Source organism: Convolutriloba macropyga, chromosome 1 (assembly GCF_964194025.1).
Source record: "Convolutriloba macropyga chromosome 1, txConMacr16.3, whole genome shotgun sequence".
Classification (NCBI taxonomy): Eukaryota; Metazoa; Xenacoelomorpha; order Acoela; family Convolutidae; genus Convolutriloba; species Convolutriloba macropyga.
Genome location: NC_134468.1, coordinates 40,182,980 through 40,201,042, shown reverse-complemented (window position 1 = coordinate 40,201,042; position 18,063 = coordinate 40,182,980). Strand labels below are relative to the sequence as shown.

General features: G+C 36.9%; 2 protein-coding genes across 2 annotated transcripts in view; both read right to left on the bottom strand.

The window, feature by feature from the left end:
- The window catches only part of LOC142338988 (uncharacterized), a 239,736-nt gene that overhangs the window by 115,902 nt on the left and 105,771 nt on the right, over window positions 1-18,063 (bottom strand). The gene's annotated exons all lie outside the window — the stretch shown is intronic.
- LOC142338903 (integrator complex subunit 7-like) overlaps window positions 1-18,063 on the bottom strand; it is a 44,004-nt gene that overhangs the window by 18,426 nt on the left and 7,515 nt on the right. Inside the window, exon 5 of the mRNA XM_075388625.1 lies at window positions 9,777-10,042. Within this exon, the coding sequence (XP_075244740.1) occupies window positions 9,777-10,042 (266 nt within the window). The remainder of the gene's footprint in view (window positions 1-9,776; window positions 10,043-18,063) is intronic.

The following is an 18,063-nucleotide window of genomic DNA, read 5'->3' as shown; positions in this document are numbered from 1 at the left end:
TAAACCTGAGCAAAAAATTTTTTGCCTTTAAAAACACCTATTACAAAAATATGTTCAAAAACAATTTTTGTTTCAGAAATCGGTCCAGTATTGTATCTGCAAGACCTGAAAAATATTCATTGGACCTTGAAGATCGATTAACTCGAAAATGACTAAAAAATTAAAAGAAAAAAGAAATCAATTGCAAATTATAAGAAATTGTTGCTGAAAATCGTGATATAAATATCTTCAGAATCATTTCTGTGTCTCTAGAGGCTATCCAGTAACCCAATTCCAAGCATTAAAAAAATCATTGGCTCATAGATCGATAGGCAATAATTTTTAGAAAAAATTTCAAACTTCAAAATAGAAATTCCTTCTATTAAAATGTTGAAAGCCATCCAATTTCCCCTAGCAACTATTTAATAAAATACTGTCAAACCCTGGATGCGTTTACCTGGCAACTGAGGCAAGAAAAAAAATAAAATACAAATGTTTTAAAAAAAAACTTGAAAAAAATTGCAAATTCTATCAAACAATTTCTAAAAGTCGAAAGGTTAAATTGTTGAAAACAAATCCATTGAAACTAAAAACCATGCAGTAACTTTTTATCAAAACGCGGAATAGGTTTTCTTGCACTTGAGAGTGGACGAATATCAAAAACTGACAAAAACTTTAGGAAACATTAAAAAAATTGCAGTTCTTATCAAAAAAATGCTAAAATTCGAGACATTAAAAAGTTAAAAAGCATTCCATTGCTACTAGAGACTATGCAGTTCCCTACTAACAAAACTTAAAACAGATTGCCTGGTCCCTGAAACTGGAAAAACTGACAAAATGGGAAAATTTTCAAAAACCTGAAAAAAATGCAAATTTGTTCAAAAAAATTGCTAAAATTTGTGATATTCAAAAGTTGAAACCTACTCCATGGCGACTAAAAATTTTTCAGTAACTTTTTATCCAACCTCTAATATGGGTTTCTTGCCCCTGTGACTCAAACCACTTGAAGGATGACAATAAATATGTCAAAAAACATGAAAAATTTGCAACTTTTGTCAAAAAATGCTAAAATTCATGATGTCAAAAAGTTGAAAACCGTTCCATTACCACTAGAAACTGTGCAGTAACCTATCACCCAACCCTTTATCAAACCCTAGAGGAATTTTTGTGACACCTAGGGCTAAAAAAACTCAAAAAATGACAAAAATTTTCAAAAAACCTGAAAAAAATTAAAAAATTAGTATCCTTTTGTGTGTTTGTGTTTGTAGTACCACGACATATAGCTCATAAAACGGTCATAACAAGCAATTTTGTCTCGCAAAAGGCCTTCATCAGCTTTTAAAAACTTCAACCTAAGACTAATCAAACAAAAATCGCAAAAAAATCACAAAAAACATGAAAAAATGCACCATTTTGAGCAGAAAAACTCCTAAAAATGACCTTTTAACCTTAAATTAAGGCCATCCCAGCAGCTGCACTACTATATGCACTTGAAGGACTACTAAAGCCCACTTTGGGCCTCTAATGAAACTTAATGCCCGCTGGGCTTTACCTGTTTATCCCGTTTCGAAAGATCAAAGTCATTGAAAAATGTGTGAACACATCTTAAAAAAAAAAACACAGCGCACCAATACAATTCAAATTCTTTGAATTGTAATAAACCACGATGTCCCCAATAATAGCCGCTATCGCTTCGCGGCTATTAAAAAACGAAAATTTCAGAGAATCCGAACAAAAAATTGGATTACCACAGCTCTTTAGTCATAAAATATATCCGGCAACCTTACGGTGTGAGTAACGGGCCGTAGATGTTAGATAGAAGCAGGGTTTAATTGAGGTAATTGAAACCTAGAATACTTGGAAATTTAAATCAAACACTTATTTCATCGCGCTCGCATAGCTTTATTATTAACAACCTTTATATAGAAATCCTATATCAACCTTTAAAGGGTTCGGCGTACCCTACTAAGACCATATTATTAAGTTGAGCGCGAGGCATTAAGGAAAGCAAGGTTAAAGCAGTTAAAAAAAGGAGAGTCAGGCGACAAAAACATTTTGCGTAGATCCTGAATAACAATTCAAAAAAAAATTAATGACAAAAATAGGCCTCGAAATACCTAGGAACAGACTTCACAGAATAGTGAAAAACAGATCAATTACCGCATGTGCGCAAAACTGACTTCAAAACTTTTTATGTCTTCCAATTTTGTTTTGAAAGGGAAACATCACACCTTAAAACTACTCGCTTCATCGGTCCCCTTCAGAAAAAACTGAGAACAAGACTTAAAATTGGCTAAAGTTACTTTGTTTTCCGATTCATTGCAGAGACATTTTTGGTTGAAGTAAAGAGTTTATCTGCTATGTAAATGGGTAAATGGCCTTTAAAATTCCCCACAACTCACGTTCATTTGGTGCCAGATACCCTGGATGACCTTTAATCTTTCAATTAAAGTAAGCATAAATCATTTTGATCAAATAAAAATAGCGTCAATGACCAAAAAGATCATAATTGAAAATCGAGACATGAATGAGTGAAAACTATTCCTTCAAAGGGAGAGTGAAAAAGGACAAAATTTTCCAAACAAACTATTAACATAAACCGACTAACGCCGGACGAATTGCTCTGGAACGACAGGATGTAGCTTACGGAACGACAGGCAATTGAATTCAGGGGTGCAGCTTAGAAATTTTTTCATGGGCGCAAAAACTTGGAACCCTTAGGGGTTTGAACCAGAGAACTCCAGAATAGAAGTCAGACAGCTGAACAACTAAGCTACAACGGCTTGGAGATTCAACCGCTAACAATCGCATTTATATAAGCAACCAGCTTTATTTCGGAAAGCAAGCACTTGAAAACACTCAAAAATGAAGTGAAGCGTGGAAAAGTTACTTGAGAAGTCAGAAAATGTTCTAGAACAAAAGCGCAAAAGTCAAGCGAAAATGTTGTATAAAAACAACACGTTTGCAATAATTACTTCGTTTGAGAGCATAACAAGAGTACTGGGAAAACGATTCAGAGGTTTGAATTAACTCAAAAACAAATATTCTTAAAAACGTAAAAGCCATTACTGAATTCATTATGGCCCGAAAATTCATCTCATATGATATAGATATCACAATTCAAGCCATCCATTGAAATAAATTCAACTAGCGGGCCCGCAACATTGTTTCAAAATTGTTTAATTGAAAAACAGAATAACTTTGGAAACACCTTAACTGTAAATCAAGAATCTATTTCGATGCAGCTCTCACTGAAAACTTTTTTACGCGCTAAAAGCAATGAAAACTTGTCTGCAGATTGATAGATCAAATTGTGCGTATTGACTATCAAAAATTAAAAAGCTGATGTGCCCAAAAAACATTTGACAAAAGTACAGACCAAAATTTAGAAAAATAGTTAAATGCTTGATCAACCCTCCCAAACAGACGGGAGCGCGGTTCATTTGCAGCCTACTTAAAGCCTATTTTGTTCCAGAGCAATTAATTAAAACTAACTCCTCGCAGTAGTTTTGGTCATTCTTCTATTCGTTACCAGGAAAAAAAAACTGCTAAACAATGCTTAAGTGTTTTGCACCTCACTCATAATGAGACTGAGACAACACACAAAAAAAATAAATCATTTCATCGAGTGAAAAATCAAATCAGCAAGCAAACATTTATCGCAAAACGTTGCTTGTGAATATTTAAACAGAGCCGGCAAATTGCCGGAATATAGCCGCCGTTGACACGCTATGCGCACATCGGGATTGAAACAGAAAAAGAAAAAACAAGAGACTGAAATTTTTTTGGGGTTGAGGCACCCACTAATTTGGGGTTGAGGGAGGGCACAAATGGAAAAGATCAGAGCACTTTTGCATCATTTACTTCATTTAGGTAATCGTCCTTTTACTTGGAGTTTTTCATCCGTCGGTGGTCTTGTGATGTAATAGCAGCTTTTTGGTCATTGACCTTTTTTGCATCAGCAGATTTTCGGTCATTGAACTTTTTGGCATAGGTAGTTTTTCGGTTGTTCACCCTTTTGGAATCAGCACCATTTCGCAAATTGACATTCATCCAAATGCATGCAAAATGCTATGCTGTGTGTTTAAATGGAGCATGTTAAACATGTGAAGATTAGGAGCTGAAACATGGTGGTATAGGTATTCAAGTTACGTTCAAAATACAGAAGATATAGATAGATAGATGAATTCAGCTCAGAAAAAAGCGATACAAAACGAATAATATGGCCAGTTCTAACCCAAAAAAGAACGCTATTAGCTATCTGAGCTATCTATAGCATCTTTTCTAAAAATTCTATCAAAATTGTTCAAAAAAAATTCTTACAAATGGCCACAAAAGGCGAGCAATTCCGGAATTCTTTATTTGACAGTAAATCAAAATCTGGTTGTTTAAACTTTGATTAGATTTTTGCCCAAAAATCAGCTGAAGTCGATCAAAAGTCATAACTCTTCAGAAGGCACGAATTAGTTTGTTATTAAAAACAACGTTGCGCACGAAATTAGGTTAATAAATGGCTGAATGACCGCAGATTAGGCTTTGAGGACTGTTAAAAAAATTGAAACAAAACAGATAGCAGTTTTAACCACAACAAAAACAAACCGACTAAAGTCGGAAAAATTGCTCTCGAATGACTGACGGCGCAATTTAATTCAGGTGCTGTAGTCTCGATAATTTTTTCTTTATAGGTTTGAAAACATCAGCTGACATCATTAGGATTTGAAACCCGACCTCTTGAGTACTCGACGGAGGTATTAACCACTGGGCTATCAGGTCCTTGACTTCGCGTCTCTAACAATCGCTTTTGTGAGCACAACAAACTTTATTTCGGAGTAAGAGCAATTGAAAATCAAGAGGTGTGTAAAAAGTCACTTGAGAAGTCTCAAAGATTATTTTAGAAAAAACTAGCAGGCCTGCAAAAGCATCACAAGAAAATCATTTAGAAGATTACGTTTTAAAATTCAGATTCTTTTCGTACCCGCGTGGGCTGGAATCCATGCCACTCGCTCGACAGCCATTGGATTTACGTTACGTTACCGAAGTTTTTTTTGGTATAGTATATTACCCAAGTACCCGCAATTTTTTGTACAGCGAATTTTTTGGCTTTGCTATCTTTCATATTTAAGGAGCGCTAGGACTTGTACAGATAAAGAAATTCTTCATGGTCGCATAGCGTAACGCATGTAAAACCTTAGGCTGCATCTTTAAGGTGTTAAAACATGCCAAGAAGCGGAGCTTAACCATACGAAAGAGAGAAAAGCGTAAAAAGAAAGACGAAACGAATAAGAGAAAAGACAAAAAAGAGAAAAAAAGGAAGAAAAAAAGAGAAGAAAATAGAGAAAAAAAGAAAAAGAAAGAAACATCGGAGAAAAAAAATGCAATATGAAAGAAGGTGAGAAAAAGAGAAAAGAAAGGAAGAATTAAAGAGCAGAAAAGCGAGAGAAAAGAAAGAGACAAAAGGAAGAGAGAAACGAAAGACAGATAAGAAAAATTGCCGGCAGATTGCCGGAATAGCTGCGAAAGAATAGACCTGCGTGCCATATAATAGAGATAGAAACAGATACAGATCTAAATTGCGAAAAAAAGTCGACGCCGCTCAAAAAAACTAGGTAAAAACATACAGCGATAAATTGATAAAGCTTGTTAAAATTCATTCCGCAGAACCTTCTTATTAGGGACCTTTACAGCACAAATGAGTTCCTTTGAAATTATACAAATTCAAACTAAACTTAAGTTTTAAAGTGCAAAAGTCATTTTATTGAGTGAGGTAGGTCACGTATGATCAAAATCTAATCACGCAAATAACCTAAAAACTTTTGCTAGAGCGAGTGAGAAATGACGTCACGCGCGCAAATACCGTTAGTGAGAGGAAGAAGTCATTCAGAAAATTTGACTTTTTTGGCTTTGCTGTGTGAAAAAATGTAAAACGAAAAAAGAGCGTCAGACGACGAAACAAAAAAACATAGCAGGACAAGTCCTGACGTACAATTCAAAGAATTTTCATTGACTAAACAGAAAACTAGACCTAGAACGGAATATGAATGGAATGGGAAAACCATTCAGAAAAAAAATCCGATCCAAAAAATCGAAAAAACAGTAAAAACCAAAGTGAAATAGCCGCATGAGAACAAAAAACCAATTGCGAGAAAGCGAATTTTTGTTCAAACACCATTTTCTCACTCTACTTTAAATTTAGAGCGAAAAAATTTCAAGCCGCAAAACCACTCGCTGTTTCGCTCCACTTCCTGTTTCGGCGTGACCAAAATCACTACTCCAATTTGACTTCAAAAATCATGAAAATGTGTGAACAGATCTTAAAAAAAAGACAGCACCCCAATACAATTAAAATTCTTTGAATTGTAAAAAAACCAAGAGCACCGCAATATAACTTCGCTCACAGCTTCGCAGCTATAAAGAAAAGAAAGGGGAACAAAACAGAGAAAAGAAAGGCAGAAAGAAAAGAAAAAAGAAAGAAAAGCGAGAGAAATGGAGAAAAAAAGACAGAAACGAGACACAGAGAAGAAAGAGAAACGCAAGAGAAAATTGATTCCGATGAACTATGCGCCTCACCTGCTTTTTAGCTCAACTCATTGCGCTTACACTCCACAACCCCCTTAATCAAGTTCAAATCCGACTATTGTCAGTCGTTTCCTTAGAAAACAATGTTTAGGGGCCGTTAAAACATGTTAAGATAGGCGCTTAAAAATGGTTTTCAGTGGCTCTGTCGACATTGAATTAATATATAGAGAAGCGCAATTGGTCAAGCAAGAAATTGGCTTAAAAACACACGTTTAAAAATAGAAACTTTTGTAGAGGAGAATTCGCTGCTGATAAAAATTTATACAAAATTGTTCTGATGTCTGATCAAAGAGTGGGGTCATTTTGGAAAGGACATAAGTCATGCGTAACCAAAATATTGTCGCGAGATCCAAAAACAAATAAGAAGTGGGCGGAACGTCAAAATCGTAACAAAAACATGTATGACGAAATAAAACGAACCAAGAGGGACAACATTAGCTCCACTAAGCTATCGCTATCGCAGTGCTTAAAAAACAATACTCGCTTTTGCGGTAATGATTTTCACTGTTTCACAAGAGCTGACATTGGCTCTTGCTATTATGAAAACGTAAACACAAACTAACAGACTACCATCCAACCAATTGCCTTCGAATGAGATGGTTGGCTTTGGTTACAGTTAGCCTAAGCATAGAGAGGCCAGCCATAGAGGGCGACGATAAAAGCGGAGAGGGGCAAAGTTAGTGAAGTTCCCAAGCAGCTTTGCGAATCGTACACTTCGAGATGAGTAAAGACCAGAGAGCTGCGCAACAACTTAACAACTTTGGGACTAATCAGTTTATGCAGTCTGTCGCAAAAAAAGTAAAGGTGATATACCGAGATAAGAACTTAGATTTCAAATACGCACTCCGATTAAAAAATTTCTTAACTGACGAACTCTGATGTAGAGCATTGACTCAACATCAGAGTTCGCCAGTTAAGAAAAATTTCTTTAATAATGGCAACAAAACTAAGCTCAATTTCGATCTGGTGTTATCGTTATCGTATTCACCTCTCAATCAGATGTCAAACTCTTTTATCCACAGAAACTCGATTTTAAGAACCGATGACCTCAAACTGATAATTCTATCTAAATAAGGCGATTATAATTCTCATGATGAACTGAAAAATAACGTCTACCAGGACGGAACACAACATCTTCACATTCCAATCATGTAAAATATTTTTTAGCTGATCTTAAATTTCATTTTATATTTTTGCATAGAGGGTCGTTTAAACACAAGCGTCGCGCGAATTTGCTCTCAAGTGACCAGCGAGCACTTGGCTCCAGTATTAGCCAGCCTGGGCTTAGGAACGGTAGCATTAGGGTGGGGTGAGCGGAGTGCGAGTCTCAGATGGGTTTAAAGCGACGGGGGCTTGTGTTGGGAGGGCTCAACGAGGTGCGTTCCAAACCGCCAGATAAAGGAGGGTGGACAGAGGAGTAGTGATGGTGTGACTGAGGTGGTAAAACCGTAAAAAAACTAAGAATCGCCTGTCACACCATGAATTTTTCCCCTTCTGGGAGTCAGCCTCTAAGAGAGCTCCTCAGCCCCTTAATGCCCTCCGCTCTTCAACTGTTTATTCAGTTCATTTTCGAGAACAACAAGTTAAAAGCGTCAGTAGAAAAATCGGTCAGGCAAAAACTCCGCATGAAAAAAAACCGCATGACTCAATATAATTGCTTCAAACTTCGGTGGAGAGCAATTAAATACTAGCCAAAAATTGTATGATTTCAGTTTAAACTTTAAATTAAAATTCAACTTATTGCGCTCTTTTGACCTACTGTTCGAGGCCACGACAAATCAATTACTCAAGTAAGCGAAAAAAACGGCCAAGCAAGAATTTCGCCGACAAATGTCGGAAGATTTGCTCTAGAACAAAAGGCGAGGCAATTTAATTCAGGGGCTGTAGCCTAGATCAAATTTTCTTTATGGGTGCAAAACATCTTCCCCCCGGCGGGATTCGAACCACTGACCTCCCGATCCACAACCACCCGCACTAACCACTGCGCTACGAATCACTTGCCTATGCCATGCTGCAACCGATTCTATAATAGCAACAAGCTTTACTTCGGAGCCATAGAGATCACTCAAAAATGAATAACGAAAGCGTGAAAAGGTCACTTGAGAAGTCAAAGAATGTTCTAGAAGAAAAGCGCAAAATTGTCAAGCAAAAATTTGCATAAAAAAGACACACCTTTACAATAATTGCTGTGAACTTCGTTCAAGAGCAATTCAAAAAAGATTAATTTTCTGATTAAGAATCTGTATTACTTATTGCTGCTTATGTTAGCTGCTCTTAAACAACCTTCCATTAGGGTCAAAGACACTCACTTGACATTATTTCCTTTAATAAAAGTATGAAAAGTCAATTTGAGATCGAGGAAGTCATTTTCGAGAGTGAGGTAAGTAACGCGTGACAAAAAACTTAATCATGCGAATGAACAAACAATTCACTCTACAAAGTGAAAAATTACGTCAGGCACTCAATGCAAATGAAATTGCATGAACCAATAAACAAAAAGCAGATTTGAAGTGATTGTGACGTCACATGTTCAACAATCGGCGACGAAAAAACATAGCAGGACAAGTCCTGACATACAATTCAAAGAAATTTCATTGACTTAACAAAAACTAAACCTAGAATGGACTATGAGTGAATTGGGAAAACCAATTCCAAAAAACTCAAATTTTTTTAAAAATTGAAGATCAATATCAAGATGCCGCATGTGAACAAAAACCACTAGCAAGAAAGAAATTTGGTTCAAACAAAAAACTAGGCCTAGAATGAACTATGAATGGATTGAAAGAAGCATTTAGAAAATCCGATCCAAAAAATAGAAAAAAACCATTAAAAATCAACGTGAAATTGCCGCATGTGAACAAAAAACCACTAGCGAGAAAGCGAATTTTTGTTCAAACACCGTTTTCTCACTCTACTTTAAAATTAGAGTGGAAAAATTTCACGCCTTAAAACCACTCGCTTTTTCGCTCCACATCCTGTTTCGGCGTGACCAAAATCACGACTCCAATTTGACTTCAAAAATCGTGAAAATGTGTGAACATATCTTAAAAAAAAGACAGCGCCCGAATACATTTCAAATTCTTTTAATTGTAAAACCAAAGAGAAAGCCAATAATAAGAACAACAAGCTCGCAATAAATGCGTCAAACTTCGTTCGAGAGCACAGTTCTAAAACAACCATAGCTCTCGTCTCGAGGAAATAAAGAGCTTTTATTCTCTTACCATATTTAGCATAGAAATTAAGAGCAGCGACAATGCTAGATGATTCTTTGGTATAACAGTACTCCTCACAAATCTCCATAAGAGATTTGACTACTTCTGTGGCATCTTTTGCTGTTACTCCAATCTTTTTATTGTTCTGATCAACTTCCATCGCATCTTCGGTTGTTTCAGGTGTGACGTTAAAGACCACAGATGATGGCAAACTTGCCACAACTTTCATACAATGACCAAACAGATTATCGTTTTCTTTCTGCCCAATAGTGTATCTGAAAAACAAATAGTAACGGTTAGAAAAAGAGTTGCTTTCTCTTCGCAATAATTCAAGCAAATATAAAAACGGTAGTTTCAAATATCACATTGTTTTTTTTTCATCTGAGTGAAATTCAAATGAAAATCCTAGTTTGAGCCAAAGACCTTGAATATCTCTCTGACAGAAAAAATTTGCAGAACGAGAGTCAAGGGGAGACAAAGAAAAAACTATCTAAAACAATTTGCGGGATCAGCAGAGAAATTCTACACCGAGCTAATGATAAACAGAAGTGGAGAGTGTTTTCAGAAGTGGACGCCAATGCCTGGCACAGGCCAGGCACCAGAAAAAGAATTTCAAATATCAGTAGACTTTAAAGCAAGCACATCAGAAAAATATGACACCAACCTCAACAAATTTTTGTAAAATTGCGGGGCTTCAAATAATTTGAATACGATGGGGGAAGGTCATAGCCAATTTTATTTCGTTAAGAAGCCAAAAGCTGACAACAGTTCACTGCAGCCATTATGAATTTTCTTGAACGCTATTACCATTGTGATCGCTTAAATTGTTTTCCTGATTTAATATTGCGGTTATTTGATTGGTTTTCGTTGAAAATCGCTTGTTATTTGTAACTTTTTCCGAATTGCAGAAAAAACAATTTCCGAATGTTCTTAAAAACATTTTTATTAAGATGTCCGTAACTAATAGAGACGTTTCGATATCAAACAAATTTCATAAAAAACAGGTCAAAAAGTTTTTTTTCAAAACCTAACCTTCATTATAACTTAATCAATTTGATTAATCAAGACAGTATTTTCTCAAACAAAATCCACCCCGAAAAGAGCACAAATTATATTCACATTTAATAAAAACTAAATTTATGCAGACCAAATTAACGCACTTCAATTTCATCAAAAGCGTAACCAGCTTTTAAAGCAGCATGAATGGAGTTTAATTATTGCAACTTCACACTTGAAGTGACAGTCACGTCAACAGCAGCAGGTTTACCAGCATCACGCTTTAACTTTTGATTGGTTGATAAAAATAGAAAATGGAAAAAATTACACGCAGAAAAATTGTATAATTTCAGTTCCTATCACTACCGCAGCTCCGTTCAGTCGCTTGTATCAAGCACCCCTATTAACTTAGAAAATAACATAGCAGAAATCAGAACGTTTTTACCTTGTACCCGCACTTGGAAAAACTTAGCAAAATACTGAACAAAAACCGTACTAAAAGGATAAAATCTTCCTAGCGAAGCCTCTTCAAATAAGGGAATATATTACATGGAGACGAGGATTCGGAACGTTTACTCTGTATAGATAAACTTAACGTACTTTTACACAACAAGATAAACTTAACGTACTTTTACACAACCTCCCTAAGATTCAATTAAAATACTGAAACTTATATTAGAATGATACTAACTATATACAGCCACATTGCAAAAGTTGAAACTATATGGCCATTAACCGTCAGCATTTAAATTAACGTCACATTCGACGACAACTCAGAACAAGTTAAATGCATTTAATCTGGAATACAACCACTGTACAACTAAGCAATCCTGACATGGAATTCAACTGGCTTCTACAACACCATGCCCCAAAACCTAAACCAAACAACTTTAAGTTCCTTTAAGTATCCATTCAAACCACGCACTGCCTTTTGAAAACAGCCTACACAGAACAATTTCTTACATTTTTTAAAAACTTTTCCCCACAGGCAAACAAACAAGAAGTCAAACCAAAACCATAGGCAGAACCAAGTCCTCATATCCACCTGCGACTTTCACCGGATTACCAGATGAAAATTGGGACTAATTCGAAGGCCTGCTTTGAGCCAGCATCGCCATCACCAACGAGCACGATACCTTCACCTACATCTTGATGGGAAAGCACTTAACTTTTATCTCGAGCTGCCAGAAGCTACGCGAAACGACCTGCACAACTCACTACAAGAGCTACGCAAACGCTATGCAGGGGCAGATCAAAGAAGAAATTTCGAGCTTGACATACAGTCACAAAAGAACAGCCAGACGATTTTCTCACCGACCTACAAAAGCTCGCAATAGGAGACGAGGACGACGCAGGCAGGGATCGTACAGACGAAAGACGAAGAATTGGGGAGCAATTTATACACGGCAACAAATTCAAGTACAAGAAAGTTATGAAAAAAACGACAATATTGCAGTCAACGAGCTGTGCGCAAAACAAAAGAAGAGTTCGAATCGACCAAATCCACCCAGAGCCATCGCACACCACAGCTCTCAACGCACTTAACGCATCAAGAAACCCAGCAGTTGTCCAAGCTCTAGAAAACATTACGACCGCAGGAATCGCATCAATGCAAGTATTACAATCACAAAACCAAAAATTTCCGGCTTTTTCAAGCCAGCCAAACTTCAACAACTACGGCAGAGAAAGAACTTTCGGTAAGAAAAACAAGCCACGACAACTTAACTTTGAAAACAGAAAAAACAGTGAACGTGAGCAGTACCCACACCAAAGAGGTCGAGAAGCGTAAAGGGGACAAAAAGAAGCTTCAAGAAACAGCTTTTATAATATGAACGAATAAACACTGTTTAACAATATAAGGGAGACATCCCCTACGCCATTCCGAACATTCTGTCGGACATGTGCAGCAATCAGCACACTGCCTGAGATTGTCTTCAGCAACAACCAGCATACCGAGATGGAAACATGCTTTTCAACCAACAGCCAAAAACTGAATAACATGTATGCTTTTCTACAAAACCTAGAAAATCTCACATCAACTTTTAGAGAGAACGATTTTCTTGAACCTTTACCATCGAATCCTTTTTTATCAAAGCCATTGCCGATACAGGAGCGTTCAGCAATGAGATGTTACAAAAACAGTTTTAAAAAATAAGGAGTATAACCGCAATGGCAATAAACAAAGAAGCTCCACCAGATATTAGTGTTTCCACAAAATTCTTACACCAATCACGATACTCTTTACCGTTCAAATCAAAATGAAAACTGGACATATAACAATGGATGGAGAAACTTCAATTTAGCTTCCACACTACTCGGACTAACGTTTTTTCAGAGACACAAAATTATCCTTGGCCCCCACAACCGACTACTGCATTTCCCAGAAATCACATTTCAGTTGAATACAAAAAAATGAAGGGAAAAGGAAAACAAAAACGACTGAACGCTAGGGAAAATAGCCCTGAAGACAACAAAAGAATATATCCTTCATCCCGAAAAACAGCAGCAATTACAATTGCAACCAGGAGAGCAACAGAACAAAAAGGCACCGTTGAGCCAACGCCATAGTTCGAAAGCTTGACATCGCTCTCAATAGCCATTGGACAAACCACAACATCATATTAATCCAGCTTTCTAGAAACACAACCGAAGTTTCAATAAAAGTCAGAGTCGGTTCAATCGTTGCAATATTTGAAATAATTACACCGGAGCAGGCACGATAAATGATACCACTAAACTACCACAAACTAGTTCAAACTGAAAACGAGAGCAACACATCAAAACAAATAGCAAAGTCGATCGATGAAGCTGCCAGAGGAAAAATTAATCACATAGCAATAACCCACAAAAATCAACTGTGGCTTCCCACTCCAGAAACCCACAGCAGCTCACAACAACTAGTAGGAGCACCTTACAAAGGGCAAACAGTCAAACCAGTTCAAACTTACTATGAAAACCGCGAGGAGCCGCAGCCGCAGTTCTAGAAATTGGAATGGGCGCCGGTGACAATTTGCTTTGCTTCATTAAATCTGTCTTTGGAGGATGTGATTAAGAGAGTTGCACGTAATCAAAAAATATAAAAGGAGCAATGAACTACCTTCAATACCTGGCCGATCACGTATGGGAGTTCACTGTACAACTCAATGAGAAATTTTATTTGTCCGGTGAACTAAAAGCAATAAAGGAAGAGCAATACAAAATAATAGTATCTTAGAACCGTAATTAGGAACTTGCAGAGAGCAAATTAAGGCTATGCGACAGAATGTTCATCACATGCCCAACTGCATACAATATCTGTATGTTCAAAATCAAATCAACCAACACAGCTCAGTAAAATTTTTCGAACAACTTTGGCAAACAAAAAAACATACCGTGCAGCCTTATAGACGTTTCGGATTAATATCTTCAATGCTTTGACTCCACTTATGAGCCAACTACAACCAATGTCAGTAGTACCACGTATTCAACTCAACAAAAATCTGACAACTTTTCATCTGCAGCAAAATGAACTAGAGGACCGGTAATCTCTTGCCGTGCCGATTCAGGAGATCCTCTCATACTATAAAAACAAGTTAACAACTCAAGTTGAAGCAATCTAGTGCTTATTCTAACACTGGTCATCCCAATAGCCTCAAAAAGCACAGTGATGAACGTCCTAAATGCAATTCACATCCCAATGCCTGATGGAGACAGGAAAAGCACTAGTTTGGCGTTTGAAAGCCAAATATATGGCCGTGTCTCACGACGGAGAGGAACTAGCGTTCATCGTTGAAGACCAGCTCGCAAATTGTATTGGGTCCCCAAATTATGCAATATGCACAAAAGCCATCCCAACTAAGCAGACTTACAAGTCATGCAAGGCTACATTACTTTACCACGACGATGAGTTACTTGCATTGCAACGCTGTCAATTTGATGTAATAGAGTTGCCATTGACAGAAAACGCGCGCAATTTCGGCTTTGGTCGCTGATTAATCACGTAGTCAAACGACTACGCGCTCATCGAAAGCGTTGGGAACGGCAGCAATCCGCCGGCCAGAATTGAGCACCCTGGATGCCGGGTTCGCATCATCACTTTAGGATGCGGAAAACAGCTACGAGGACCAAACGTTCATTTACGTTCAGACTTAACAGCCTGCGGAACATTACCGGAACTACGGCTCGATTTTCAAATACCGGACTCCATTTGTACCATATTTAAGCTGCTTCCACTTTTGCATGAACAACCAAGTTTTTTGTCACGATCAGAAGCCCAAATCCAAATTCTACAACAAATTCAACCAGAAATCAAATTAATTAAAACCGAAGAACGAATACATAATCTGTCAATGACATTGCGACATCAATACGAGAGCGGAGACAAGCATTCAAACCCGACTTGAAGAACAGAATCCAGCAGTACATTCGCTGGCGATTAATGATTCTTTTCAGGACAACACACGAGGGACGTAGGATCAAGACAAAACCAGTTCACGTAGTCGCAATCAACGATTACGAATACTTACAAGAACATCCGTTACATAAATGTTGATTAGTACTTCCTCTTGAAAATTGATTAAAAATGAACTTGAAAACCAAAAAGAGCAAGACTAAAACAACAAACAGCGGACGCCGTAAACATTACCCCGTAACAATATTTGACGACTGCAACAAAACAAGAAAGAACTCTACCAATCCAACATGTTAATCGACCCGCACCCAAAAAAAGAAAGATAACAAAAGAAGAATTATCGAGAAAAAAACGAAAAAAAACGCCTGAGCCCACAGATATATTTTGAGGGGAGAAATTTCACAAAAATTAAGTGTTTGAAAATGGCCAAGTTTAAACCTCGATTTCTCAAAAACTAGAACAGAGACGGCCTTAATATTTTAGCCACAAAAGACGGCTTTGAAAAAAATCAAGCCATCAGGGCCCCGGGCCTTTTCCCAAACACATGTACACACCCAGCAAAAACCACCGAGAAAAACACTCCGAAAAAGAAAGATCAGACAATTATCTAAGAGGAAAAACAAAACAAAAAGAGCTTTTCAATCATCACAACGCATCCAGGAAAACACAGAGAAAGATGAGGCCTATACGACTGTGTGAAACGTCCCTTCAACACACAGAGCAAACAACTAAATTCAAATATATATATATATATATATATATATATATATATATATATATATATATATATATATATATATATATATATATATATATATATATATATATATATATATATATATATATATATATATATATATTATATACAGCCAACAGAACAAAAAGTACGAAAACACATAGCTGAGAAATAAATTTGCGAGAATTCTAGCTGCTACACTTAATCAAGCGATCGGATGAGCAACCCCCTTTGAACCTCTCAAGCCGAGGCAGGGGCTGATTCCATACATGTTCTCGGAATCACAAAGATTAATTGCTGAATAACGGACAACGCTATGTAATAATTGATAAAAGCCAGATTAAAGATTAATAATTGAAAAAACTAACCAAAATTACGCGGCAGTAAGAACACATTTAATTGCAGTTTTACGAACGCCTTCCATTGACGTCAGCAAAAGAAACAATAAAATTTAACCAACCCGAACTGCCGAGGACTTGAACAACCACGTGATCACGAAACCCCCAACAACCTCTTAAGTTGTTCCCAAACCGAGAACACAATCTCCTCTTCATTTGCTATAACCACTTACGAATCCCACTCTGACAAGAATTGATTTACAAAAACTCAATATTAGAATATTATATATACCAGCCGATTATATTCTCCATTCCCCCTTTCGATCAAAGCGACAGCATAAACATTTATAATATCGTGCTTTAGCAACAACAATTATCCCTTGACCATTTTTGTCCACTGTTCGCGGCTTGCACCACATGCCACTTGAGCCAAAAAAACGGTTTGTCCTAAAATCAAACACTTAGCAAATAATTACTGTTGCATACGAATTATACAATTCGTCTTTTGTGACCAACGTAATCAAAGACGACCCTCTTGATCCCGAATATCAAGAAGCAGTTCAAGGTTTGTAACATGGACACCCCATACGAAACCTCTAACCAGGGCGACACTTATAACCTCCTTACTCAAACTAGGTATGCCCTTTTCATGAAATTTCATGTCGACTTCGACGTCAAAATAGGAGTTTTCCAAGAATATCATATCTTACCCTGCGACACCATTACATTCTGGTCAACCGTTATTGATAATTCTACACCACAAATGGCCTACTTTAAACCAGGTCATTCCAAATATATCCGAGCACGACAATTTATTAGAAAAGGAAAATCGAGTTGATCGATGGTGAATTTGAATTAAAACAACTCGGATGCAGAATGTTATCACTGTATCTACATCTAACTATTGTAGCCACATACATGCTTGTGTTTTTCAAACATGTTACACCACAGAAAAACCACTTTTCAAAAAAGGACAACTTACAATCAAGAAGTCCTGAACCCTGTAAACCAAAGAACTGAACTCTGTAAACCAAAGAACAAAAATTAATTTGAAAGCGCAAATATTGAAGAAAGCGAGAAAAAATTGAAACTGCTTTCCTTCTATACCCAAACCAGCCTTAAATTAGTCACTTGTAGTTTCAGCTTTGCGTCCAATAAAAAAAAACTAAGGCAGCTTATAGTTTCACCTATCGATTAGCACCCCACGCGGAAAAAAATTCAAAAATGTACAGGGGGCATTACTTAAACTAAAATAAATTTGAACTTCTGCATATAGTTGTTACTCCACAGAATTAATTTCATTTTCCAGCAGCGTCAACCAAACTTTATTCCTTCTATTAGAAAAACAAGAGCGTCACCCTTATTGGCCGAGAAAAAAATATTTACCACCGAAATCATTTAATTCTCTAGGCCACCTTGGAAAAATTCACAAAACGAATGGCTTTAATTTTTACAATCACGCTCCTGCGCGACAATAAAAAAAAATATTCAGAAAGAACAAAGAAACAGTATTACGCCCAAAGAAACCGCTTTCGTTAGGAAAAAGATTTATAAGGCTCTTACTCCGCTCGAAATATCTATCTTACTATATCTTTCATACTCACTCTATCGTACTTTATCTTTTCCTTTCTCGTTACACTGCCAATCAATCAGCCTTAACCTATTATCTAAAAAAGTCACCTAAAAAACGAGTAACAGCTGGAGATTGCCGAATCCAGATGATAGCTACATGCCAACAAATTTGGAAAAACCTAAGTATTTATATGTGTACCATGGAAGCCCTATTCGAAAAGATGTCAAATTGGCCGTCTTTGACGACTTTATAGTCCGAGAGGA